At 39.0% G+C, this 27,938-nt stretch overlaps 3 protein-coding genes and 1 long non-coding RNA gene across 4 annotated transcripts; 1 reads left to right on the top strand and 3 right to left on the bottom strand.

The window, feature by feature from the left end:
- Nucleotides 1-2,989: 2,989 nt before the first annotated feature.
- HOXA4 (homeobox A4) lies at nucleotides 2,990-5,599 on the bottom strand. Its single transcript, XM_024222966.3, has 2 exons — nucleotides 5,017-5,599; nucleotides 2,990-4,604 (listed from the first exon to the last, which is right to left on the bottom strand). The coding sequence occupies exons 1-2, from the start codon at nucleotides 5,591-5,593 to the stop codon at nucleotides 4,276-4,278; spliced, it is 906 nt and encodes a 301-aa protein (XP_024078734.2). The 5' UTR covers nucleotides 5,594-5,599; the 3' UTR covers nucleotides 2,990-4,275.
- Nucleotides 5,600-16,093: 10,494 nt separating this feature from the next.
- LOC112124526 lies at nucleotides 16,094-26,989 on the top strand. The gene is made up of 3 exons (XR_002909643.1): nucleotides 16,094-16,206; nucleotides 26,429-26,501; nucleotides 26,904-26,989. It is a non-coding gene; the product is annotated as an uncharacterized LOC112124526 (long non-coding RNA).
- On the bottom strand, nucleotides 16,771-19,263 carry HOXA5 (homeobox A5). The gene is made up of 2 exons (XM_024222977.3): nucleotides 18,482-19,263; nucleotides 16,771-17,713 (listed from the first exon to the last, which is right to left on the bottom strand). The coding sequence occupies exons 1-2, from the start codon at nucleotides 19,041-19,043 to the stop codon at nucleotides 17,463-17,465; spliced, it is 813 nt and encodes a 270-aa protein (XP_024078745.1). The 5' UTR covers nucleotides 19,044-19,263; the 3' UTR covers nucleotides 16,771-17,462.
- On the bottom strand, nucleotides 19,386-22,930 carry HOXA6 (homeobox A6). The gene is made up of 2 exons (XM_024222995.2): nucleotides 22,359-22,930; nucleotides 19,386-21,237 (listed from the first exon to the last, which is right to left on the bottom strand). The coding sequence occupies exons 1-2, from the start codon at nucleotides 22,792-22,794 to the stop codon at nucleotides 20,978-20,980; spliced, it is 696 nt and encodes a 231-aa protein (XP_024078763.1). The 5' UTR covers nucleotides 22,795-22,930; the 3' UTR covers nucleotides 19,386-20,977.
- Nucleotides 26,990-27,938: the final 949 nt, after the last annotated feature.

Below are 27,938 nucleotides of genomic sequence, written 5' to 3'. Positions count from 1 at the left end.
AGACGCAACACCTTTATCTACTAGTGCAGGGTTTCTGTTTTGCTTATTTAGGTCCCATAATCTCTGTTGGTTTTGACAGCTTTTCAGTTTCTTGGGAGATCATTTGAACATTAATAACATGTGCTTGTCTGCTATTGTGAGATCAGGCGTTCTATAGACCTTAGCTTTAAATTAGCCATTTGATTCCGGATTTTTATTGTCTACAGCAGACTGTGTTAACATGCATAATTATAGTCCATCCCTCTTCTAACAGTTATTACACATGATAATATGATGACAATACTGATACCAAATATATTTGCCCTTATGATGCCTTTAAAACTGACAAAGAATTGGCTCACCACAGTTTATCAATATTCATGTGGTATAGGAGGTCTGGGAAGAATTCTTTTGCTCTGCCATTTGCACATCTCGTGGGAAAGTATAATAAAGAGTTAAAAGAGAGATTTCCTTTCTGTACTTAGAAAATACACAGTTAGTGGGCTAAATGAATGCCTGGCATAATTCATTTGACTTCAGAGATATTAACCCAGGCGTTCATTTGAACCAGTGGGCCTCATTCAGGTCTCGTTTACATTAGTGACAATAGTGAACTCAATGGAACTACATTGGTGTAAAGTAGTATATACTATGTCAGAATCAGTCCCAGTGTGTCTACAATGGAGTGAATGTAACACCTTCTAGTGCAGTAACTGGGGTTAAAAGAAAAATAAGACTCAAGCTCTTAATACTTTGTGTTCTATTAATGATATACGTACCGAATATCATATTTCTCACACAACAGCAACACATCTGAAAGGATACATATAATTGTAGATGTATTGGAGTACTGTTTTCAACAATCTCACAAATTCCGCAATAGGGTGGAGAATGAATACAAAAGAGAAATCCGGGTATATGTGCTTCAAAAAAATCACAGAAAGAACCCCCAATCTTTTTGTTTATTACTCTTCAAGTCGATTCATGTCATGGCTGTCATGGAATGATATCATAGAGTGTCCTAAAGTAGAGGTGCTAACGCAGCGATGCTGCCAAGCTTTCCTAGCGCCAGTAGTCTGTTGGTTTCAGTGGGTCTACTGGAATGAGTAAGCGCTGTTAGCGTGACTCGTGAGTAAGGGAATGCAGGATCGGGCCCATGATCAGACTTCAGGGTTGGGATGGAGGCTCGGGCTAGGGAGGGGAGAAGAAAGATGGAGTCTCCTGACAAGTTTGTCAAGACCTCCACCTTCCTTCCTCTCCCACCCATCCCCCACCCATTTACAAAACCCAAGAAGCAGTCCATAGGGCGCAGAGTATACCAAAAAATGTCAGAGCCCTGGCTAAACATTCAATGGAGAATGGTTATAGTTATTAAATACTGCGCGCTGCTTGTCACAGATGAGTTCCTCTTGTAATAAAACACCAGGTATATTAGAGATTGCAGTAGAAACTGGAAGGGAGACCTTGAAAAACTACCATTTTTCTTGGTGGGAAGGGGCGGGGGTTAACGGCTTGGCTCTAACTGTGACAATTAAAGTGACTCAGACCTGATTTTGTCTTTATTTGAAATATTGACAAACTTCCACCTTAAGCATTTTGTGCCGCTTTCCTTTGTGGCGAGAGCAGATAAATACGTGTGTGAGAGAGAGAGAGACAGCCAGCCAAAGAGAGACATTTAGGTCCAAGATCTGGATTTAAAAGGATACTGTCTTTAAAGGTCAAGGGTTTGAAGGGTCAGTCTGCTTCTCTAAAAAAACAATTAATGGGATAGAAAATTTGTCCTTTCAGTGAACTCTTCTGGTTGCCCTAGCAAAGGCTGGACAATGCCAGAGTTTAAAGTCTGCGATTTAATTTTCTAAGTGATTGTAACACTGATTATATCACACGAGAAGCATAGTAACACTCACATATCAAACACTATGCAGCTTTAAAAAGGGGGTGGGGAACAAATGAAAATTTACCTTAAATGATGATAATCTGCCATGTGATATTTTGCAGTCCGGGGCTGATTCTCCACCAAGACAGTATACATTTTTTTAGCAGACAGCCAAGATGCTGTGTCTTTACACATGACCACATTTTTTTTTCCAGGAAAATCCTTTGCGTCTTCACAGACTTTTTCCAAGAGAATGCCTTTCAGAACGGCTGTTGAATTACAAAGAAGTATTTATTGTAGGAGGTGATTAATGATACTCAGTAAAATTGCTATTTTCAGCGCGTGTTTTCATTTAGTTTTACGAAGGGAAAATGGGTTTATAGGCATAGTCTTCAGTAATAAATTATTCTCAATTAAAATGTTTGATTTGGGATTTTGATCATTTCTGCTAATTTGGTTTTAAAATAAATTGGGGGGAAATGTTCCACACAATAAACAAAACAAAGAGCTGTACGTTGCAGAGAGTGAGAGATACCAGCAGTTACCCCACCTTCAGATATATTCAGTTTCTTTTATATTGGGGCAGCTAACATGGAAAACGTTTTAGGATTTAGTAAACAGCAGCATGGTAACGGAAACATACTTTTCAGGGTGGTTAGTTGTTCAATGTGAAGACAACACTGTTTGCTAAACGTATTTACAACTGCCATAGCTTTGATGCTGAATATACTCTTCCAGTGACATGTTAAATTTTTCATTGAAATGGTATGTGTTCCTGGGACAGGCAGTGATGCTCACAATATCGTTGTGCCAATGTGCTTTCTTACTGAGTGAATTGTGATATATTTAAAAAAAGAAACTAAATCGTGCTCGCCTTACTCACGTGAGAAGACTCGTCGACTCCAGTTTAGTACCTGGATATACTTTCGTGAGTATGGCGAATAAAATGTGGCCTTTCATCTTTTTCTGGCAGAAAAACAGTGACAGAGTTTCCGCCTACAAGTTCTTCTGCTCAGTTAATACGTTTCAATGTCAATGATACTTTCGAGAAAGTGATATGAAAATCCTTATAAATTGTATACATTTTATTGTAATAATTCCACCTTTGGTATATTTCTCAACATCCTTGACAATTAGAAGGTTACTATGAGTTTGAAACACCTGAATACTGTTTTCCAGAATCATTCTGAACACATTTACCAGATTAAACCTCTGGGTTGTACCAGATTTCATTTAATTATTAAGGCTTTCTGTTTACACCCAAACACTTTTCAAAATAGATGCCTTTGAAATAAAGAAACTTTTATCACCCATACATCCCCTTAATTCTTCATAGTGAATTGACAAGTCACAATAAATACCAAGTGAACGAATAAATAATGACTGGCCAGATATTTTTAAAGTGTATCATGGTTAGCTGTCTTAGTTCTACTAAAGTAAATTAGTTCATTTCAGTTCATTGACTCAGTGTGAAAGCTCTATTTCTCTGTGCATAGGGTGGGAATAGCCATATACATGTAAATGAATAGACAGACTGAACCTCTGGCAAGGTTGCTACAGGCCACAAGTCATCTAGGCAATAAATAATACATATACTTGTTCAAGCAGGCTCTATTTTTTGTGAAGGCAGGCAACTAAAATGAGCATCTCTTTAACTAAATTTGAAAGCAAATTATCAGCAAAGCATAATGTTTAGGAAACAGCATTACATGAACTTGTGTTTGAAGCCTTTAATTTTTTTTTTTTGTACAGAGTATTCTTTATTACCAGTATTGGCAATATATACATCACACCAAAATTCACAAATTGTACACAGACCGAAACAGTTAGACGTGCCAGATATGAAGACAGCAACAGCCTTTAATATTTTTAAATAAATGCAATAGGAGACATGGGGAAAACGATTATATCACAACTACCGCAGTGGCTACGCTTAAAAACAATTAAATAACTCTTGTTACATTAAACATTGCCTGTCAGACTGTAATGGGACAGTTTTCATAAAATCTCCATGACATAAAATTTGGTTTCTTCTGTCTGCATATACTGGAGAATCCACGAACATTGCACGAAACAACACAACTCAAGTCAATGTCTTACACAAGTGTTTCAAGAATTATTATTTTAACTGTATTTTATTTTTAAAGTGTTATGTACAAAAGAGTCCTTCTTGGGTACAGAATTCATCCATTACAGCATCCAGCGCTCTGTGACACGGAAGGTACAGCGTATTTTCATAAATACGAAAGAATGATGGGAATGGAACCATTATGTCTGTACAGTGTAGACAATTTGTCCATGTTTTGGTTTCAACATGTACCCTGTACAGGGCACATTTCTTCTGATTCTGTATACAGTTGTTTTGGTCCAAATGGTCAACAACAAAAATAGGCAACTGAAAAAAACAAATATAAAAATCATTATAGGGCTGATGAGTTGGGTGTTGACCCATCGAGTTGATGATGGTGGCCCTGTGTCTGTGCTTTGGCTTGCTGACTAGCAGTAGATGGATTTGAGGAGCGCATCTTAGTGTTAGGCAGTTTGTGATCTTTCTTCCATTTCATCCTCCTGTTCTGAAACCAAATCTTGACCTGGCGCTCCGAGAGACAAAGTGTATGTGCTATCTCAATGCGTCGCCTCCTGGTCAGGTAACGGTTAAAATGGAACTCCTTCTCCAGCTCTAAGACTTGTTGTCTGGTGTAGGCAGTTCGAGACCTCTTGGGTTCCCCTCCAGTGTAATTGGGATTGACTGAACACACACACACACACAAAAAGCAATTGAACATAATCATTATATAATAACTTGACACTAGGTTCAAATCAGAGACATAACTGCAAGAAAATGTTTCACAGGCTATTGACAATAGGAAACAATTGAAGAGCAATAAAAAATGGTGATGGGCATTTGGGTGGAAGAAAAGCTTCAAAGACACATGGCCCAGAGCCACTGGCAGGGCAATTAAATTTATGGGGGCTATAATTACTGCCCTAACGGTTTGGCGTCTCGTAAATCTCTCGATAAAGGACCCCGGATACAAAAGGTTTCTCACGTTTGTATTAGGAAACGCGCACACATAAAAACCCAACCCAACCCTGCAGCACTTTTCAGCGTCCTCTCCTCCTCCTCCTCCTCTTCCTCCTCCCCAGGCAGTCCCACTCACCAGTGCTCACATGGATCTTCTTCATCCAGGGGTAGACCACGGGCTCTTTGCCTTTGAGGCCAGGCAGGCTCTTGTCAGGCAGGAGGGGGCATCCTGGGCTGGCCCCGGCCCCAGCCCCTGCGGCGGGGGCTGCTTCGCAGTGTCGCTGGTGCTGCAGGACGCGGCTTTGGAGCAGGGGCTGGGACTGGACATGGTGCCCCTTCGGTGGAGGAGGCGGTGGAGGAGAGGCACCCGGGGGTGGCTGCTCCTGGCCCGGGGTGGCGCTGGTGCTGCTGTAGCTGTAGGGCGCCTCGGAGTAGCCGGGTGGCTGCGCGGGGTAGAGCGCCTCGGGAGGAGGAGGAGGAGGTGGCGGTGGCGGTGGTGGTGGCTGGTATCCAGGGTCTCTGCTGGGCCGCTGGTAGTAGTCGGGGAGAGACTGGCCCGGGTGCGCTGGGTGCTGATGCAGGTGCGGCTGGTGGTGGTGGTGGTGGTAGGTGCTGCTGTTGCTGCTGGCGCTGCTGTGCTGCGAATACTCCTCGCAGGGCGGGAATTTGGGCTCGATGTAGTTGGAGTTTATCAAAAACGAACTCATGGTCATTAATTTGTTGAAGTGCAAAAATACTAATTTTTCTCGCGTTGTCGTTTTTCTGGGCTCGGCGAGGCCCCTCCCCCTTCTCCCCCCCTCCCCCGCCCTTCCTCCCTCCCTCCCCCTCCTCCTCTCGCCGCTGTCAAGTGCCGGCTGCCAAAGTTTGGGCCTCCCCCCCCCAACCCAAGCGCATAACACACACACACACACACACACATCACCACCTGACCGGCAGGGCCAATTGCTGCGCTGTTTGCGGACCCCGGATCAGGAAATGGAAAGATGGTGAGTGCCGGAGGAGCCCAGGGCAGCAGCAGGAGCAGCCCAAACCGTCTCTTACCGAGCTGGGGAGAGAGGTCCCAGCAATGGTAAAAAACTGCGCAGCCAGAAAGGGGAGCGAAATCCGAAGCGCATCCTAGTATCCATCGCACCAACCACCTTCCCTAAACCCCCAGTTCGACCAGATACCTCTCAAATGGGTGGCCTCGGACTCTTAAAACAGGAGAACAAAATTTTGCTCAAAGCCACGCGAGTCTGAGCTTTGCTACACTTTGATTGCTGCTTATTGTGGCCAATTATTTCCCCCTGTTCCCTGTGGAACTGAGAGAGACCTAAATTCGGCGCTACCAGTCGTAAATTCGTCCTGGGCACAAATATTTTATTTCTCTAGCATTTTTTTGGAGGGGGGGGGACGGAGAAGAAAGAGAGGGGAGGAAAGATGGGGGGCGGATCAGAAATCAACGAGAAACTAAAATGTAGCATACAGAAAAAGAAATTGACATTGCATAATACATTAAATACAATGACAATGGCATGCGTCTGCCGAAGTGGGTTTTCACCCACGAAAGCTTATGCTCCAATACATCTGTTAGTCTTTAAGGTGCCACAGGACTCTTTGTTGCTTTTTACAAATCCAGACTAACACGGCTACCCCTCTGATACAATGACAATAGTTTACAACTCTCCATTTCAAACTCACTTGATTTAGGATTGGGTATACATTATATATCAAGGTGGAAATGAGACTGCTAGATCCTGTGAAATAGAGGCCAACTAATTGCAAATCAGTATTTGTTTCTCTATGATCTGTCCCCAGAGCTTTTAAACGTTGTTATTGTATGATAATTTAGTTATTAGAGAATCTTTTATCCCTTTGTAGATTGCGAGCTGTGATAACATATAACTAGATTCAGAAGTTGATATGAAAGGGGGAAGGGCCAAATAGATTAATTAGCGGTGCTGTGTGCCATTAACGATATAGTTAGCAAAGAAAGAAAGAAAGAAAGAAAGAAAGAAAGAAAGAAAGAAAGAAAGAAAGAAAGAAAGAAAAGAAAATGTCCAATAAAATGAAAGGACTAACTGGGACTATTTCTCTCCGAGTGAGAGCATTTCCCAAACTACAAATTTACGTTTTGGGTTTTTGTGTGTTTTGGTTTGGGTTTGATTTGGTTTGGGGTTTTTATTATAGGAGAATTCACTGACATCTTTCAGAAAGTAGCCTACAATACTGAAATTAGAATGCAGAAAAAACTCTATGACTTCTAAATTGCTAAAAATTAGTCTGCTAACAATATTTGCAGCTCAGGAAGGAAAAGAGGCAACCGCCTGACCTTAGATAATTGGAATTTGATAGTTAAACTAATTACACCATTATTTTAAAATAATAGATTACTTATGAATTCCATCTGCTGTTGTATGTTTGGAGTTAATACTGAACTTTTTAGAATTTATTTTATATTTTTGTTGGTTGGCTAGTTTATAGAAAATCGAATACAAATATTTGCCACCCTCTTCAGGAGCATTGTTCCTGAATGGATAGTCTCACCTTCGAAAATAGGAAAATGCATCTAACTGAATATATAAAGCAAAAATGTTAATACAATTTAGATCTTTTTCCTCATAGTAGCTATCATTGCTTAAATTCAGATTGTTGTCTTTTGCAGTTGTATAGATAACATTATATAAATATAAAATTATAATTTAATATATGTTAGGTCTAACTAGATACTTACACACGTATACTGCATTAATTTATATTATAAACATATAACTACACATATATTGCAGACCATCTGGTGTATGTTTGAACATTTCCAACATACTGTGATACTTACATAAACAATTACTCATTTTTGCTAATATCTAATGTCTAATTTGCAAAGAGAGTTAAAGCACATAATATTTACCGTGATTAGACTTCAAAGTATACTTGTTCAACTCATTTCCTACTGAACGTCTATGCAACTCTTTAACTGGTGTGAAAGATATCTTTCTCTATTTACTTTGTATGTAGAAGAAAATATGGTTACACACGCCATAGGCGTCTAACATCCACAACTATTCAACACAACAAATTGTAGTATACACAGGTAGGACTAGATTGTTGGGGACTATTTTTCGGCGAAACCCAAATATCTATTAAAATAATAAAGCTAACGCTTACAGTGTGGCAAGAAGATGAGATTGCTAGAGACCCACAGTACGTTGTTTTCGGCGCACAGCTGTACATTCATACACAGATACATGCATACAAATATACGTAGGCGCGCATAATTGCATTAAATTGGGTTACCCTAAATATTATCCTCCTAATATAAGGGAGCTCCTTAGTTATGATGGCCAGAATACTCTAGTAACTACCATACTTCAAAACCTCAGTAAAATACAACGAAAGCTGGTACCTTATTTTGTATGCTGAGTGTTGTATTCGGAGAGCTTCCCAGGTTCTGATTAATAATATTTACCGTGATTAGACTTCAAAGTATACTTGTTCAACTGTACTTCTTTCTACTGTGTAGCTGCGTTTCTCAGTGAAACAGAAAATAATACAATTTTGCATACGATTGTAAATCTACAAGGTGACCTCAGCTGCTCAGATGAAGCATGTTTTTCCTGTGGTTCTAGCAGCCTGTGAAGATGTGCTTATGCAGGATCTCCAAAGGCCTGTTCCTTGTCTTTGTGGTTTTGTTATCATAAACAAGAACCCAGCCAAGACCACCAAGTGTTATCTTACACACGGCCATTTCGACATTTTACTGCAAGATTTATGGATGTAATAAACAATCTCAGAACCATCCTCGGATATTTCCCGTTACCCAACTTGTAGCACCATCCCAGCTTTAAAAACAAACAAACAAACAAACAAACAAACAAACAAACAAACAAAAAAACTTTATTTTTTATTTAAGAAATAAGACCATATTTCACACGCTTAAACAATTAACATAGGACCCAAAGTTTACCAGCTGAATCTTGCGATAGACGAGATTGGGAATTCACTGAAACGAAGTTGATAGTGCGATATCTAATCTTCATGCACCAACAGGCTCCAATCTCATGCATACCCAAACAGTCTAAAAGAGTTCTTGTGAAACATACAAGCACATCTGCTGACTTCCATGCGTGCAGATAAAATAGTTTTACAACCAAAGAATTAAAAAATAATAATTCAATTACACTTTTTAACGTGTCCATGCACCAGAGAGGGTGGACAGAGAGAGACTCGCGAGCAGCCTGGTTTGAATCTGATTTGAACCATTTTGAATATATTTAGCCCCAGCTTTCCCTCTTGAATGCAACCCTGTCCCAAGTTTCAAAGTGACCGAAAAGTGACACCGTGTGCATTTTGTTTCTTATTAATCTTACACATTGACAGTCTTTGTTAAACAACAAGGCGTGCCCTTCACCAGCCGACATTTTCATATTTGTTAGACGCGGTGACCTGAAGTTCACCTCGGCCTTGGACTTAGTTTTTCTAAAAGGTCTATAACAGTGTCTTTTAGATAGCAGGGTGCTTTGCTCAGGTCACTACTTCTAAGGGAAAATTAAGAAAAAATAGCGGGAAAATGTAAACGTTATGGAATGTATCAACTGTATCTCTCCTTTCTTCTTTGGGAATCATAAAAGCCCGCAAGACAGTTACTCAGTTTAACATTTGTTAACTTTGAAACTAACATGTGAAACGGTTGCTTTAAATTGTCAAGATTGGGGCAATGGTTGAATTTTGGCCCCCAAGTTCATTATTTTATAAAGCGATTACTTCACTGGCACTGTATATGTTCTAACAACTGGATGTTTGGAGTGATTTGCTTGCTCTATACCGGCATGGTTAAATAAACACACACAAAATGTGATTTGTGTTAGAATTTTAAATGAATGGTCTTTTGACCAGACACTCTACACCAGTGTGTGCTGCATTCAAAGAATGAACGTACAAAGGCAAGGACTCGTTCATCTCAAATTAATAACTGCTCTGTTTCCCTTTTTAAAAAGGAATCATTTAAACAATAATTGAGATAAGTCAATATTTATTGAAGTTGCAGTTGAACTCTGAAAATATTCTCATTGATATTTTTATTTTAAACTATGTTGAATACATGGATTTGCATCAAAATAATTGTTCTGGTAAGTAAGAAACTAGATTTCAGTTCCCTCATTTTGTGTAATTTAGTTATACTAACAGCTTTTCGGTCAGGGAGTATCAAAGACTTGTTATTCTCGGAAACAATCTGCCTAGCACTCGTTAACAATATATATAAATGGTTATATATTTCAGGTTACTACCAAGACTTTCCTTTTCTCAACAAACAAATGATCTAACAGTATAAAGTAATCTATAATATCTCAAGTGGGGGAAACGTTCTTTTTAACCCAAAATATGCAATCTGACTATCTTATTACAAGTTGGCAACAACAGTATTTGATGAACAATGTATACACGGTGTGTAATGTTATTTATATATTTCCACACCGCTGTCATATACAAGCGATGTAGGCATAATCTCCAATAATATCTCTCAATGATTTGAAATCAAACAGCTCACAATTTATTTTCAACAACTTCTGCTTTCTGCAATGATCCACCAGTATCACTGACAAATAATTAATTTGTATCCAAATAACTAGGAATATCGTATAATCCATGCCTGTTTGTTCTTAATTCAGCTAAACATGGATATAGATGAGGTACTTTTTCCCAACTGAATTCCTCATTATAACCCCCCCTCCCCCCATTCCCCAGACCTTTTACATCTGAATATTTTGGATAAACTTTCCCTCTTAAACAAAGCACTGCTTCAATATAATTTCGACCTGTATTTATGTGCTACACTGTATATTTGGTTTATAATTACCTTCCCAATTTCTCTGTGTAATACTGTGTGTTGCTTTTTATTGACATACTTAACTTCAGAGCTAAATCTTCAACACTGTCACAGTCTTAAAGACAAGAACAATTCTCAACAATTTGGAAAGTGCTCTTTACCCCAAAAATAATCAGCTTAAAAATACCTTGATACTTGTTTAACTATTAATTTATGTCTGAGAGTAGTTCCAGAAAGCTTTGATAGCCCTGAAATTATGGAACTGTATAGCGCCGTCAGGTTTTTTTGCAGAATAATCTGTTAGTATCACAAATCGCCCCGTAATTCTGAATTTTAGATTTTCACCTTCGGACTAAAAATATAACCTGAAAGTATTACCTACAATATGTCCTTATTAAGTACAGTTTAGTGCTCACTACAGAAATTATAGTAAAAACAAGACGCTGCTAGGATCGATACACATGTTAATAGATCTGCTCATGTCTTAAGTTCCTGACATTTTGAAAAGTGAAAAGTCTTTACATTAAGCCTCTCAAGGAGGCTATTATATTAAGGAGTGTGAAACATTTTGTTACCTGACCATGGTATTGAAGAATACAGCTATGAACGCGTTTTGGTGTTCTGGAGTAACATTCATGTTTACCTGGTGCATCTGAGCCAGAGATATTCAGACTCAAATGTGCCTGATAATTCAAGATGAAATACAACATGTATTACTCTTGAAAAGAGGAATTTTCTATCCTTTCCTCGGTAATTGAGGTCATTCAACCACTAGAGTTCACCTGGAGTCCATACTGTGATACACGCTTAACTCAAAGCTATTTTATCTTTTGTGCTGATAGTCAAGATCTCGACTATAACATTGACATCAAACTCTGTCTGGGCGGATGACTAAGAGTGGTGCAAAACGTAAACTTTTGACCCTCAACTTTTTGACCTGCAGTTGTAACGCCCTAACCACAAAGATATACAAAAGCTATGCAGCGTCTTTTAGGAGCAAGGGACTTGGACTGTTTGTTTCAATGGTTCTGCTGTTTCCCCCCTGCTTTTTAAGTGTGGGGGGTTTTTTGTGTTGTTGTTATTGTTGGGTTTTTGTTGTTGTTTGTTTGTTTTGAGAAAACTGGATTTTTTAAAAAATCTCTCACCATTGTAAAGTGCTGTTAAATCAGTTTGCAAACTCTTTCGCCAGCGTTGGAGGGACTAGATTAACTGAAAGACGCTATATGGTTACAATTGCAGGTGAAAGTCTGGTAAGTTCTGGACATGGAGTCGGAAAGAACGTACTGTATAGCACTGGGGAAAAGATGTAGCTATATGTTGCTAAGTACTTAGTCATTTCGCCTTTATTTAAAAATAAAGAAACTCTAATTGTTTGTGAAGCCTTGTCTAGGCAAACGAGTTGACTGTGAACTTGGTCTAAAGCGAGCTCTGCTGGTGATTCCTAGGGTGTGCAGATTTATCTTTTCTGCATTTACTTAACCTGGCAGTGAACTGCAAGGGCTGCCATTTGTTATCCAGAGACAGACTTCACCTCAAGCAAGGACTGTTTCACAAAATTGCAATAATTACCCAATAACCTTCATAACAAATATTATTATTGAAAAGACATTTTTTGGATATAGGACAGATTCCGTATGTGCACTGTAAAGGGAAACCTTTGCAAATCTTGTACATTCTGTATGTCTTATGTGGTATGGTGTACATATGCAGCTATATATACATATGACTAAGATGGTACATGAGTGTTTGTTTTCCTCAGAAATATTAGCGAGGATGCTTTCATTTATAAAGGAGAATACTTTCAAATATAAGCAGGCTACTGTAGGAGTCATATCTTTGTACTATTCATAAAAACTCAGACACTGAATTGTGTCTATCTGAAGCCTAAAAGAGAGAAAAAGATAAGGGGGAAAGAGATTTCTTATCTTGGTCAGAAGGTTTATTTATGTATTTAATTTATTATATCTGTATTAGCTGTGACGGGAAAATACATTCCTCCAGTACGTACGATTTGAAATCGAAAATCATGATCAGCCCATATGAATCTGTTACAGTCAATTTCCCATAGAGCAGACAGAAAACATTTGTATTCTCACCCTTCTACAGACACACCCTTACTAAACGTAAGGAAATGGGAGAATAGTAATTTCGCTATGTTTAATAATTAGTACGTGTGTAGGGCTCGGACAAATCTATCAACCTAAAATTATTTGCCTTTCACAAGACATGTTATAGTTTAGTGAAAGTCAAGACTTATAAATTACTAGGTATACGCACAAACGGGTTGCCTAAACTTCAGTTGGCCTTATGCTGAGACACGACACACTACACTAACGTATTTCTTTCAGAGAAGTTAGTAAATTGTATTTTAATACCAAGTAGACCACCACTTGCGATGATTTCAGTAAAATAAACTCAGGTGCACTGAGTCCAAAAATACCGTAGAAAAATAATATGCACAGAAAAGAACTAAATCTTGATTCCAAATGATCATTCTCTACGAAGGAACCAGCCACTTCCCCTCAGAAGACAGTTAGGATCTGTGAAAGGTTTTTGGAGTTTTGCATTTTGAAGGTATCTGAGTTTTCCGTTCCAGTCTGGATTATAAAATCTTAACGCATTTCTGTTTTAAAAGGATTCTAGCTGTCATAACTTTGAGAGGGTGATTCAAGGCTAGAAATACTTTAAAGTTGTAGTAATTTTTCAATCAACTTTATTTTGTGTCTCAAGAGTGAGTCTCGTAGTTCCTTACTGAATGTATCTGTAAATATTGGGATATTTTCACAATACCCAAACATGTCCACACTGTATCTCATATATAGCATGCTTAAGAAGCTAAAATTCAAAGAATTTCATGTTGGTAGCAAATTATTTACTTCCTTCACTGACAATTCACAACCTCAGATGACATTAAGGTCCCTTAAAAAGAATTTAAGTACATTTGCCCTATGGTGAATATCCAGTTCTCACAATGGAGCTAAGAAACTGAGATATTCAAACGATTATCTTTAGTTTTAATCTATGAAATAGCAGAAATAAGGGCTTTTTCTTCAGAAAACCACCAATATATGAAAGAAGTCAAAACTTTTAAACTAGTCTATGTATGATTTTTGCCATTAAACACTGCCTGGGTATTATGACATATAATTAAATGTATTCCTATCAAATATAACTTTGCTGTATTCCTAATATTGAATCTGTTATATTTGTGTACCATGAAACTGCCAGCTGTTTGTTATGGGAATTATTTTAGTTTGTACTTTGGCTATAAAGTGCAATAAAGAATGCACTTTTAAAGTCTACCTCTTTTCCATTTTATTATAGGAATGATAAGCAAATGCCATTATCTAGTGTTCATAGAAAGATACTAAAACACAAAAGTATCTAAATTTTTTTATCTTATGTTGGGAATGAACTCAAAATATTAAAAGTTTGTAAACCTACCATATCTTTTGGAGTAGCTCGAGGGGTTAACCTTGAATATATGATAGTGTTTTATCAATGTATACCCTTGATTATTTTAAAAAAATAAAACAAAGGTAGAATGAATTTTCTATTTCATTCTTAGACCTTGCGGAGGTATTATGTTATAAAGGTGCAAATAATAATCTTCATAATTCTCCTGAACTCTAACACCTTTCTGCCATTTTAATAATAGTTTCAGCTATCATATATTACGAAAATTAACAATACTCAAAGAGAAAGGAATCTAACAAAATAAAGCCAGAAATCATCTAGTGACAAACAACTCCTTTCTTCTTTAATCTCGAATTTATGACATGTCAGGAAAAACAACATCATTGTACTGCAGTTTTAGAGAACTCTGTTGAGTCTGGTGTACTCCAAAATGACCAAACCTTAGATAGATAGATAGATAGATAGATAGATAGATAGATAGATAGATAGATAGATGTCAAAATTTGTATTTACATTCTCTGGGCCTAATCCTTCAAACCTTTATTCAACTGAGTAGTCATCACCCCAATAGTCCTAATGGGTTCAGTGAGACTACTCACCTAAGCAATGATCTTGTGAGTAAGTATTTTCAGGATCTGGCTCTAGTTCTACAAAGAAGGAGAGAGACGGAGAGAAAGTGAAAGTTTCTTTCGCCCTTTCATGCAGCCTCTGAAAATTCAAAGACTAAAGTTAAATCCGGCCATAAAGTTTACTGCTGAGTAATCACACTCTGGTGAGAATAGTCTACTTAAATAAAAAGAATGTTGAAGTAAACACGCAGCTGGGGCCTACCTCACAATTGCTAGCCAATAATATCTGTAGCTATATAGAGACGGGGTTATTTACAATTGTCTATAACCTGGTTTGTATTTCATAATTTACAGCATTGTGACCTGTAGTAGCTTGTATTAACGTTACAAGTTACAGTCAATGTGTTTCCTTAGAAAAAAACAGCGAAATTCAAAAAATGTATACTGTCTCTGGAAAAAGGTATAACAAAGTTGTAAGTGGCTATGAGTGACCGCACATACCACGTATACACATATGGATACACAGTCATATAGATATAGCTATCTATATAACACTGAGCAGTAAAGAGGAATCCTAAACACGAAAATTCAATCTATGCCATTTTAATGCTTGCTTTGGTGTGCAAAATATTTTCCAATCCAAAGATTACGACCACATCGGCATGCCTACAGGTTATCATGCCTCTATAAGACACTTCTCAAATAATATCAACCCATGTAATTCCCTTTAAAAAATTCGCTGCAGTATCTACTCTTTGCTAAACAAAACCTTTCCAAACTGGAAAGTCTATGGAGCAAAGGAAGTAATTATCTTCTGCAGTAGTCAAAGTAATTAAAGTTAGGCCTTAAAATCCATCTCTGCCAAAGACGCTTATTGTGGTTTACTTTGATTTGATTGTTAAAATATAGAGCTAGCTGCTGAATGTTAGAATCAGAGAGGGGGAAACTTTTCAACGAAACCTGTATCCTTAGTAGATTATTCTGCATTTCTGAATTCAATGTGACAGTCCTGGAAGGATCGAGCCAGAAAGAGTCCAGTTCTCCACTGTACAAATAAACTTTAAGGAACTTGTGCATAAAACTTACCTTGACTTGTAAGGAGCCATTTTTCATAGAACACTGAGAACTTGTGATTTGGATACTTCTGTACCTAAAACTGACAATTTGAATGACCAGGAGGCACACGTAGCCTGCAAAAGAGTCAAATGAAGTCCAGCGTCAGCGAGATTATATGTTATGTGGTATATAATGTTGGATGTCAACTCCCCAAAACCATAAAACTTACTTTAATGGCACCACGTGACTTTTTATAGCCAGTGAGCCTATCTGTCTGTGCTATGGATGATTTTACGATCTAATTCATAGACAAAACCCTATTCATTTGGCACCCAAATGTCATATAGCCGGAACTGGGGCTTATAAAGTTTACTGTTTTATAACTTTTAAGGGAAGGCATCAGTGTAACCAGTCAGTAAATGTGCAAATCTCTAGTTGCTCTTAGAAGCTCTGAAGAGTTAACCATTCAAGCTCTGATGGGGTAAGTAACATTACATTTATAGAAAACTAATTGTAGAGAAAAAAACAAATATCTTTAAAGGGTGAAAAGCGGGAAGGTGGCTATAGGGTGTTGCTTATAGACGCAAAGATCTCTGATGTGGCTGTCCTGCAAATATACTTAATTAAACCACACGAGTAATTATATAGCAAGGTAAACACGCTCTGGGGTTGGGAGTGTCTTTTAACAAAGCACATGTTTTTCAACAATCACCAACCAGCTACCAGTTTATTCACCCACAGAGAGTGTTGATTGTGGTTCTGCAATGCAGCTTTCCACCTAACGAGAAACCATTAAGGAGGAACTTATGGTCAAACTTTCAATTAAAAGGATTGGTGTCGGATAATTGCACTTGTATCATTTGCAAAGTGTAGCATAAGGTCCTATCCAGATAAAATGTTACAAAAATCTGCACCGTTTAAGAAAAAAATCAGCAAATCAGGAAGTACAGCTTCAAAATCAGATCACGAAAACTTACAATAGAAAGTTTATTTATTTATTTTTGTCTGTTTGTTTCCAGTCAGTTTTTTTAAAAAACAAATACAAAAAAAAAAAAAAAAAGCTGATCACAGTTTGCTCAAACAGCCAGACTTTGACTATATTTGTAACTTTGTTCACAAAAACATACATTACTGATGCTGCGCTTAATAAGAGCCACTTCTAGGAGTTCGTGCAAAGAGTCATACAAAGGCACAGCAAGGACATACTGCTTGGAATCACAGTTTTCGTCACAGATTCACTATTCACTACACGTAGGACAAGTTCAGTTGTATTTCATCATTTCACCTCTACAACAGCATTAATTACACAAGAATTATATAGGTAGTTTGAATAAAAATATTTTAACAGCTTGGAGCTATACAGTTATTAACACTTAAACACACATGCACAGTTAAGCAAATTGAGTGCAACACGTAACATTTGTACTAAAGGAGGGGGATTCTCTCTCTTTTTTACAGTTACTTCAAGTAACACAGCTCGCTTTATATAAATAAGTTAAAACATCTAAATTTTCAAGACAAAGCCATTCAAGACAAAGAAATGTAGGGGAAGCAGATCTACTTATACACGCGATATAATGGTAAGAAACAGGCTCATGATTAAAAGATGAATTAGGGCGACAAGAACAAGGTTTCTTCACAGAAGTAACACAAGGAAGTTTTAGAAAGTCAACTTAGTACTGACATTATGCGCAGGGTCAACTAATACTGCTCAGTACTTTTTAATTGATCAATTTCTTAAGGACGAAAAGCCCCTCCTGCAGCTGCCATGCTCATGCTTTTCAGCTTATTATCCTTTTTCCATTTCATTCTCCTGTTTTGGAACCAGATCTTTATTTGTCTCTCTGAGAGGCAAAGAGCATGTGCTATTTCAATCCTTCTTCTGCGGGTCAGGTATCTATTGAAGTGAAATTCTTTTTCCAGCTCCAGGGTTTGATATCGGGTATAAGCAGTCCGAGCCCTTTTTCCTTCTGGTCCCCCTATGTTGTCTGTAACAGAAAAGTGAATGATTTAGTCTCTCCCAGCGACCTGCTCCTGTATTTTCTAAAGCAGCCCAGAGCATCAGTAGTACCGTTATTCTTGGTCCTGTTTTTGTTTTGGATAAATGCTCAACAAGTATCCCCTTTTCTGTAGACATTTTTAAAAGAGTAAACCAACAGAATTCTGAGCTAAGCTGATCAATGCACTGTGGATCTGAGGCTAGATTGGATTTCAGAGATAGGAGAGCAAAGCAAGGGCATTCAGATCTGTCACGAGATTTAGTTTTAGAATGCTTTGTAACTAACAAAATCATTCCTGTTTCATAATTAGAAGGGGCATGGAAGGTATATATATATATATATTTTAATTACAGAGCAGAAGGCAACCACATAGCCTTCCCATGCCCCTCGGTCCTCACCCTTAGGATTTTTTCTGACTTCCTACCAGTGCAAACTCCCACCCTCACTCACTGTTTTGCTAAACTCTTTTTTTTATATATAATTAGTAACGCTGTTCCGCTGGACAGTCCTCATAATAAATTACACACCGTGACAAGCACTATTCACATTTTCCCACTTCAGATACATCTCTGCTCCCCGAGTTGTGCAGACTTTGTTGAGTTAGAGTTGCTACATTTACATTTTTAACGTGCCTACGAAACTGTCGTTCCCCACCGTGCAAGCACAGGGGTCTGATCAGGCTACACACTCACATCCACCCAGCCACCACGCATTTTACATTAAAGCCTCTTTAAAGAAAAGCAGGGTACGCTTTACCATGACTTATGTGCAGTTTTCGCATCCAGGGGTAGATCTGGGGCTGTGAAGGCTGAGCTGTGCTTTGGTCATTCTGGGCACTTGCCTGGTCGCTGCTTGCTGGGGTGTCATCCTCAGTGCCAGACGACGTGCCAACCCCCTCTCTGCTTATGTGAGTGCTGCTGCTGGAATTGGACGAAGTGCTGGTAGAGTTAGCTATGGAGTTTTTCACCCCGTGATGACTGTCGCTGACAGGCGAAGTGGCCACGGCGGTACAGGGCAGAGGGTCAGGTGGAGGCGAATGTGAAGACGTTGCAGGTTGGTTATACCTGGGCTCTGTCGACGCAGAGGTGGTGGTGGCTGGGTAATTGCGAGATCTTTCATTGGCACCAAAGTGGTTGGAAGCTGAGCGCCCAACGCTGAGATCCATGCCATTGTAGCCGTACCCGTACCTGCTGGAATGCATGCTCGCTGAATCCCTGTATTGCTCGCTCACGGAACTATGATCTCCATAATTATGTAACTGGTAGTCCGGGCCATTTGGATAGCGACCGCAAAATGAGTTTACAAAATAAGAGCTCATTTGTTTTTTGATATGTGTGCTTGATTTGTGGCTCTTGGTCGTTTTGTGCGTCTATAGCACCCTTGCACAATTTATGATGAATTATGGAAATGACTGGGACATGTACTTGGTTCCCTCCTACGTAGGCACCCAAATATGGGGTACGACTTCAAATCACGTGCTTTTGTTGTCCAGTCGTAAATCCTGCCTGATGACCTCTAGAGGTAAACTCGTGCACTAATGGGGGAGTTGGGTGGATGCTGGAGGGTTGGCGCGCGCGCCCAAGGCGCGCTCCCGCTTCCAGCTCCTGATTGTCAGTCGGACTCTTGCGCCACCCTCTGGAGACTAGTTAGATCTTCACGCTTCCAGCCAGGGTCTGCAAGGCTGGGGTCGACTCGAGGTTACAGCCCATTATAGCAAAATTATTGCATTTCTCTCACAGTTCCATTAGTATGTACCAATTGTAACGGGCTATCGGCTGCAAATCACAAAACCAGCAATAATGCAGGAGTTTGGGGAAAACATTTGCTTTTATTTTCAATAGCTTTCTTTTATTCTTTAATTCCTTCCTCTTCTGTTCTGCTATAGATTTTTAAATACAGAAATAACTTCGATCTCTTTTTAGAGTGATGCTTATTTAAACCTATTGAAAAATATAAATCCTCACACACTGGCAACAATTACAGTCCTGTTTTGCAGGCGCTTAAGAAAAGCTGTACTGCCGATTTTAAAAGGCAGGTACCTATTAAAAATAAATATCGTATAGTAGTTTTCCAACTGGGGTCAAATTCTATATAATTTTATGGTCGGCGACTTTTTCTCAGATAAATATAATGTTGTGGCGGTCATTTGACATTAATATTTTCGCGATTTGGGACTATTCAGAGCGGTAGCCCAAATTGCTTCTCCTTCCGAATAAAGGGGTCTTTGTGTGTACTGTACGCACATTCACACACACATATACGTATCTATTAGTAAATATTTTGACTGCATGTATTTTACTCAGTGAAAGAGAACTCTATTTGGAATCAATTTAGAAGCTAGTTTCTATCTATTATCTATTTAGTCTTCTGTGCTAGGAATTTCGAAAGTAAATAAAGATAGAAAGAAGAGCCACGATTTAACATTACAGACCATTGATTTTTAATTTTTTGAAACTAGCACAATCGTACTGCATGATTAAAACCCTCTCGTTGCTCAATGAAAGCTTTCTTTACTATCAGCGCCACATCAGGAGCCGCAGAAATCTGCCCGCCTCAAAACCTTTTCTTTCCCCGTTGTAAAGTTTAACGCATAGTTTTTTCTTTAATACTAGCGCAGATTTTGTTCAGTTTAGTGGAATCAGCTCTGGGCATTTTAAAATCTCCCTGCGATTCATCCTCGATTTTAATGGAAGTTAATAGTCGGGATTTGTAAATCGATTTTTTTAAAATGCCGTTACCTTCTCTGTGCTAATTAAATCTCTTATACACGTGTAAAACTTTTTTTTCTAGAGACCCTAAAATCCCAAACACAGTAGAACAAGACGCCCAGGATTAGTAAAGACATCAAACCAGGATTTTCTAAATCAGGCGTCATTCCACAATATGAACGTTTCCAATTACAAAAATCTACTCACTTATCTGTTGCCTACAGCCATACGGTCGTATCAGAGACATTCATACAGACATAGATGCTCAATTTAAAATATTTATAATTATAATCTAGTTTTTTTCTGAATTACTTTAAGCAAGGCTATCTAGGCTTTGAAAAGGTGACCATATACACTACATAGCTCTAAATCAAATACTTCTATTTTTAAATAAATTCACAGTTGATTGCAAATGTATATATTTTAATCAAGCCTTTGGGAGTCAACAGACTGTGAAAAACCTATAGGATTTTAGTAGCAGAAGGAACACAAGAAAAAAAACGCTAAAAGGGAAAAGGCCTGGTAACTTTTATTAAGCATTACTCTACTCCCCTGACTTTTCCTCTGTTTCTTCGCCGCTGGGCTGTGTGGAATGTATGAGTTTGTTTTCCTTTTTCCATTTCATTCGCCTGTTTTGAAACCATATTTTAATTTGTCGTTCAGTAAGGCAGAGAGCGTTTGCAATCTCAATCCGTCGTCTTCTGGTTAAGTATCTGTTAAAATGAAATTCCTTTTCTAACTCTAGCGTTTGGTATCTGGTGTAAGTTTGCCTCCCCCGTCTCCCATGTGTTCCATACACTGTACCTGTAAAAGTAAAGACAAAATTGTCGCATTGAACAAGGCCCAATGATTTCAAGTTAAGAAATAGTGGTCAGTTGCATTGCACCTCCTCTTGCAGAGGCAATCACATAAGGGGTGTCTACTCTGATTTTCAGAAGTTTTCTTGATTAAACATTTCTAAATGATGAAGAGCATCATTATCATATTTGAAGGTATAATTCTGATACACAGATATGTATTGGGACAAGCATTTACCCAATGAACGAGAAATATTTAAAACTTTTATATATACATACTTGTGTGTGAGATATACAAATATGTGTGCGTATGTATACAACTATAATAGTTACTATAACTATAGCAGAACTATAATTAAGTATGATCATAATTAAAGCTCATAGAAGCAGCTAAAGTTCCTAGAACAGCCCCTGGCATTTGCTCCTGGATATGGTGCATTTAAACGCAAAAGGGCTCTTCAAAATAAGAAATGTCTTTAAAAGTTAAACTTTTCAAATAAATATAAGTCATAATCCTACCTTTCAAGAGATAACCCGGGGGAAGGTAAGGGGAGATTTTATTTTTTGAAACAGTTGAAGTAAACAAGGCAGTGTGCTTATTCAAACACGTGCCATTTGCTCCCATCCCAAACAGTCCTGTTGTGTAAACTTCACTTTAAGTGAGACAAAATTCGAGGTGATTTGTAAATGTGCACACATTGTCCGAAAACGTGCTTTCGATAATCAATATTTGTATACTAATGGGCTTGGGTGGGTCCTACAAATAAATGGGGGTAGGCAGTACAGGGAGCATGTTCCTTACATCAGTCTTTGACACTGAAGGAGCGAAGAGGTTTCTTCGAGGAGGGATGGTTATTAGTAATTTGTGAATGCCTATTTTTCAGTTATTACTAAGGAACTGCACCAAGTCAGCCAAGTTTGGAGCAGATTGTTCCTAAACTGCTTTAAGGCTGCCAATGTGCCAGGGCTGGAATAACCTGGAAAGGTTTCGTGTTACACATTACCTCGCAGGAGTCATTCCTCTCCGACAGTTTGGACGCCCTTTCTGAAAGTCTTTCTCAAAGAAACTTCACTCTCTCTCTCTCTCTCTCTCTCTCTCTCTCTCTTTATTGCATTCAAATGACTTACCAGCGCAGGAGTTCATCCGCTGCATCCAGGGATAAACAGGGCTCGTGTACTTCCGGTCGCTGCCTTCCTCATTTAAAATTTTGCTTTGCACACTGTCGGATTTGTATGGTTGATCAGGAGAAAAGTGCAGATAGTCCCCGTGTCCCCTCTGCTTGCCACTGCCGGAGGGAGAGGCGCTACTTATGTCCTTGTCAGAATAAAAACACGAGGCTCCATACTCATAGGATGCCCGATTGCAAGTAATGACCGTGTTGGACTGTTGGTAAAAACAAGGTGAGGTGTAGGTCTTGTCCTGCAGGCTTGTTGCCCCATAAGAAGCTGGGAAATGCCTCAGAGCATCATAGCCAGCTGGATAAAGGGGGATTTGCCCGAGGAAAGAGTCCTGGCCATTAGGCAGGCTCCCAGGGAAAGTGGGATTCACAAAATAGGAACTCATTTGCTCTCCCCTCTCCAGGACTGTGATTTGTTGTGTATTAGTACATCTGGCTATAACTATTAGTAGTCATCGAACTGGTTTGTTTCTGGATGGCCGAGCGCCAAAAGCGACAGCAGCAAATAGCACCAGCTGACGGCTCGGCGGCCAATGGGAGAGCAACGTGGAGCCCGCTCCCCTGGGACCCGCAGCGACCGAGCCAGCAAAGTTACAAACAACCCCGAGCCCGCACACCCGACAGATGGATGGCAACACGCACACACACACCACCTTTAGCGTGGCTAAGGGAACGTGGGAGGTGGGACATGTTGGGGGGAGGGGAAGGACTAGAGGGTGTTACTGTAAAAAAATAAACTGCAAAGCGTAAAAGAATGCGGCAAGCGGCGGCCGCGAGCGCCCCCGGGGCAGTGCCCCGTGGCAGCTGGGAAAAAAGGGGCAGCTCTCCAAAGTTAGGATCTCCACTCTGGAAGATATGCAAATCATCACACAGCGAACTCCCCTCCCCCTCGCTCCCCACCCCGGGGGGCTGGACTACCCCAGTCCTTTCTATATTCCTATATGAAAGGTAGAGAATGATTTATGTTAGAACTGAAAACTTTGGAGCAATTAAAATCTGCGGCAGGGGAATGAATCAGCGATGGCATCTGAGCTGGCCGACTTTGTAAACAAATATCTGTTTTCTTAACACCGTGCAAAGAAAATAACGTTATTCAACTAAATATACTGAAAGCTCCCAAAGAATATTTCCCTCCCGAGCTTGAGCACCAAGCATCTTCTTCGCCCCAGTTCAGAATCCAGCCTTTGTGTTCGGATTGAGCCATATTCTCCGTTGTTTATTGAAGGGAATCGCGTGCATTAATGAACACTCAGATAATGAAAGTGGAGATTATGGCTCGGACAGGAAATGGTGGCCTCCTAGGTTTGTTTGTTTATTTATTTATTTATTTATTTAGATGTGTGTTTCAAAGGGAGTCGCTGGCAGAGGTTGGAACAGGTTTCCAGAGCTCCCGGGAAAGATGTGTTCAGAGAAAGTTACACGTTTGTTTTCTTTACATCCAAAAAGTGTGTTTTGCTGTATCTGAAACGACGATTTTAAAATTGTAGCGGTAGAATTATACCTAATGAAAATAGCCACGCTAACGTGTGTGCAGAGGCAAAACGGTTTCGCTGTTGTTTCTAATCATTTGTGTTCACTGATGTTTTAACAAACGTCTTAACGTGTACTGTTCAACTTGGCAGTTACCCCAGGACGGACATACAATTCTTGGCCCAGGGCAGAAGCAGTAGCAGTGCTGATGAAATGCACATAATGGCTTTTAATTCAGCCTACTCCAGCAGTTCCTAAAAATAACAAGGAGATTATTCCTTCCAAGCTGTGTTTACTCATAATACGTGACTATGACAACAGACTGAACAGCCGATTTTTAAACGTGCTGGAGTTTGTACTAACTCTGTTTCCTATAGCACCTAAACTAGCTTTGGAAACGTGAGTTTTGTTGTTGTTGGAAGGTTCCGTGTCTCATTTCCGGAGGATGATTACGGTACCTATAAAACAGTAGTGAGTTAAAACATCTCTCCACAATAGTTGGTATTGTTAGCGTTCTCCACTGGACTTTCACACTGAGATGTTGATTACCTTCCATTTTTATTTTTCCCCCTATTCTCTTCTCCGACTCTAATCTATATACACATCTGGTAGACTAAAAATTATATGCATTGAGATAACAGCTAAACATGATGTGTAGCTACTCAAAAGAATCCCTGTCCTGAAGAATTTGTACTATGTGTGGGGAAAAATAATGAATACAAATGAGGTTTTTAAAAATGTGAAATTTTTCAGCAGAGGCTAGACCGGAAACGTGCCATGAAAATTAAGATTTGGTGAATATAAAAATCCAACGTCCATACTTCTTTTTAAAAAGTTGTGGTCAGAAGGTCTTTTCTTTGAAGATGCACTGGATTCATCGCGAAAAAAACGAGAGGTTTATAAATATTTAAGTTTTATTATGTCGGTTTCGGATTGATATTATCTTTGTTTAAAGGGGTGGGAGGGAAATGATTTGCCCAGGAATCTTAATTTGCGGTTCTTGTTCTAGCCAAAGTCAAAATCTCTAATGTCTCAGCATAACAAATGAAAACATTTCTCAGTTGCTTCCGCCGCACTAAACCTCAAAATAAATGAAAGTACACATTTGTTATGGTTACAGCATTTGTAGTAACAGCTAAACAATTTGCATGGCAATCGTGATTTCAGTTACATTCATTATTCAAAAAAACAAAAATAAAAAAACCTGCCACCATAAAGCTTTTACCGTGAGCGTTCCCAGCCAGATAGGTTTAATAGCAGCTTTATATAAACACTTATCTTCGAAAAGTGAATATTGAAAAGCTCCCCACTGCACTTCTGCAACTGTAATAAAGTAAGCAGTCCTGCTCCTCCCATTTTCTTTAAATTATGAAAAAATGTCAGCACACAGTTGAAAAAAACGTGATTAGCACTTTAACAAGACGCGGGTTATTTTTTCTTTCTTTCTTTCTTTCTTTCTTTCTTTCTTTCAGTCAACAGACTCCATAACTCAAACAACGCTAGAGTACAGGTGCAGGGGCAGTTACCCTCTTGAGTTTAACCCTCCCTCCTTCACATACTATCTAAATCCACTTACAAATCCTTCTCATGTTCAGAGGCGCAATAGAAAGCAACCTTTAACTAATAGCCTATAATCCAAACAGTTCTTGCAATCCAAACCATTGTTTAGATTGAACTCGTATTAGTAACCTCACTGGGCAGCCTCAATCTTATCCCATCAAACCAATTCGCACTGGGACATTTTACATTCGACACACATCAAAGTTTTAAAAAAATATATAAAAAACCCAGCCCTGTAGAAATAGCCCATGCCTGGTGGAGTTTGAATGGTTTCCCTAGGTAGGCCGAATTTTTAGGATTTCTCCAAGAGGATTGCAGACAATTAGCCTTTTACTTGCTGCTGCCTTTGGATCGCCAGGTTTCCGCCACACAGTGGCAGCACTGAGAGTCTATCGCTCCGCCATAAATAATCCGACACTCACTGCAGTTGCAGTCAAGCAGATACTGCAATGCAATGCAAATGTAATTCTTTATCAGCCCGGAGAACACAAACAACACCGGTGTTAACATCTAAAGCACTCACAGCTCATTCTTAATTACTGTAATGAATATAAAGATATTACAGAAGCAGAACCCTGAACCAATGCCGCGGTTTCCAGAACACAAACATAGGAAGCAACGCCAGCTCGGTGAAAGACACGTTATGATGCCAATACCTTACTAAAATAATCCATGTCCAGATCTGTTTCCGTCCCGTCCCCCCCACACACACAACCCGTGTTCCATTTTTTTCAAAATCATAATTAAATTGACACAGTACCTCTTATTTTCTTCAATTGACATCGAAAAAGCTTCATTTCAGAATCTGATGTAGGACTGATTGCTTAAAATCGAGCCTTAGATATTCATCCATAAACTACGTATTTAGAAAAATGTCTGTAATATTGTTCAAGCTCCGATCAACACATGACGTGACACAATTATACTGTATACAATGATTCATTTGATAAAGCAACCTATGCACATATTTCCTCTATTCTGCTGTTACAGAGATATCCTTTCTCTCTCCTGGAAATTTTACGGAATGAGAAGATATTATGCCGATTGGTCTCTTTCTGAAATTGTAAGTGTATTTTTTTAAAAATTCTAAGTTGCAATTAACACAAATTAATTTGCTAATGCTGGGAAACAAAAATAATACATTTTCTTGGGCAAAGAAACTCGATATGATTTTGTAAATTTGAATTCTAAAATAATAATAATACAAATCTGAATGTGATAGTAAATCTTTTAAAAATACCTTTATTAAAATTACACCTCAGCCTTGCTAATAACAAATGCTTGTATTTTTGCATGCACTGGTTAAATATAAATAAGCTAAATATTCGACTGATAATCCTTCAATTGGTATCAATTCATGTCTACTATATCTGTTATATATAGATGGGTCCCATATAGGTATATATGGGTATTAAAATAATGTTACCCTGCTTATGGTAGTGTTATATACGTTTCTCACCTTTAGGTTCTGGCTCGCAGGAGCCCCTGCTACTTTGACAGCTGTCGCTTTGGCTGCACAGGAGACGAATCGCCCTCCTTTTGGTGCCAGAAGAAGCAGGAAATTAGCCAGGTTGCAAGTTGAAAATCTGCCACTCCAGTGCTTTGAATCCAATATGCCACACCTTCCAGCGGAGGAATTGGAAATTGCCATCCAGGATCTGTGTTCTAGGCGGCTGCTTATGCTGAACCTCCATACACTTTGTTCACTATTGCCTTACAAAGAACAAATGAAATGGGGGATTGAAAGCCAGAGAGATCCGAAGCAGGACAGAGCTGAGCAAAAGAATGCAGCTCTATTCTCGCAAGGGAAATTATAAAAAAGTTCATGTTCACGGTTACCATCCACATGACCGACAGCGACCAATGGAAAAACCGAGCAACTCATAAAGTTGTATTGCAAAGTTGTAAATTTTCATAAACAACAACGGATTTATGGCCTTTTCCTCATCACTAAGAAGAGGCAGGTCTTAGAGAGGCGCCATCTTACCAGGGAGGCAGACCTGGAGTTTTAAAAGACCTAGAGTTTGTTCTAATTTTATTAAAATTGCAATTAGTGCATTTACCAGTAACTGAACACAGCAGAGCTAGGGAACTACTCTGCAGATGATGGTAGCATTATATCTATATTTTTCTTGCCCTCTGAAGAGAATTTCATGCATGATCTTTTTAAATTCCATATTAAAATACGGTGTCTGCTTTACGGGTTGTAATAATGGGCAGAGAGAATATTTTTAAATATAGGCGGTTCGGTTAGGTTATTTGTCTTGATTTTACATATTTCCTATTGCCCTAATATGACTGACACGCAGACACACACCTGACTTGATCTTCAACATTTTGAACTTTCGCACTGCAGTTTGCGTCTATAATCAAATATTATTCCGCTAACGCGGATTTCCGCCTGGGTATAGGCAGGTTTCGTCTACTGTGATTTTAAAAATTTCACTGAAGCACATAGGAGCTTCTTGTTTAAGGAATGATCTCTGCTTAATTAATCAAC

The sequence above is a fragment of the Terrapene carolina genome, unplaced genomic scaffold (genome assembly GCF_002925995.2).
Source record: "Terrapene carolina triunguis isolate 2854851 unplaced genomic scaffold, T_m_triunguis-2.0 Scaffold84, whole genome shotgun sequence".
In the NCBI taxonomy this organism is placed as follows: Eukaryota; Metazoa; Chordata; order Testudines; family Emydidae; genus Terrapene; species Terrapene triunguis.
Note: the sequence above shows the minus strand (reverse complement) of the source record. Positions and strands in the feature narration are given on the sequence as shown.

What these genes read in the sequence shown, in the direction of transcription:
- HOXA6 (XM_024222995.2), bottom strand. Translation starts at nt 22,794, where the DNA reads ATGAGTTCCTATTTTGTGAATCCCACTTTCCCTGGGAGCCTGCCTAAT. An exon ending in GCGGATGAACTCCTGCGCTG is followed by an intron (nt 21,238 to 22,358) that starts GTAAGTCATTTG and finishes TTACTTTTACAG; the next exon opens with GTACAGTGTATGGAACACAT.
- HOXA5 (XM_024222977.3), bottom strand. Translation starts at nt 19,043, where the DNA reads ATGAGCTCTTATTTTGTAAACTCATTTTGCGGTCGCTATCCAAATGGC. An exon ending in AAAACTGCACATAAGTCATG is followed by an intron (nt 17,714 to 18,481) that starts GTAAAGCGTACC and finishes TTTCTGTTACAG; the next exon opens with ACAACATAGGGGGACCAGAA.
- HOXA4 (XM_024222966.3), bottom strand. Translation starts at nt 5,593, where the DNA reads ATGACCATGAGTTCGTTTTTGATAAACTCCAACTACATCGAGCCCAAA. An exon ending in GAAGATCCATGTGAGCACTG is followed by an intron (nt 4,605 to 5,016) that starts GTGAGTGGGACT and finishes GTGTGTGTTCAG; the next exon opens with TCAATCCCAATTACACTGGA.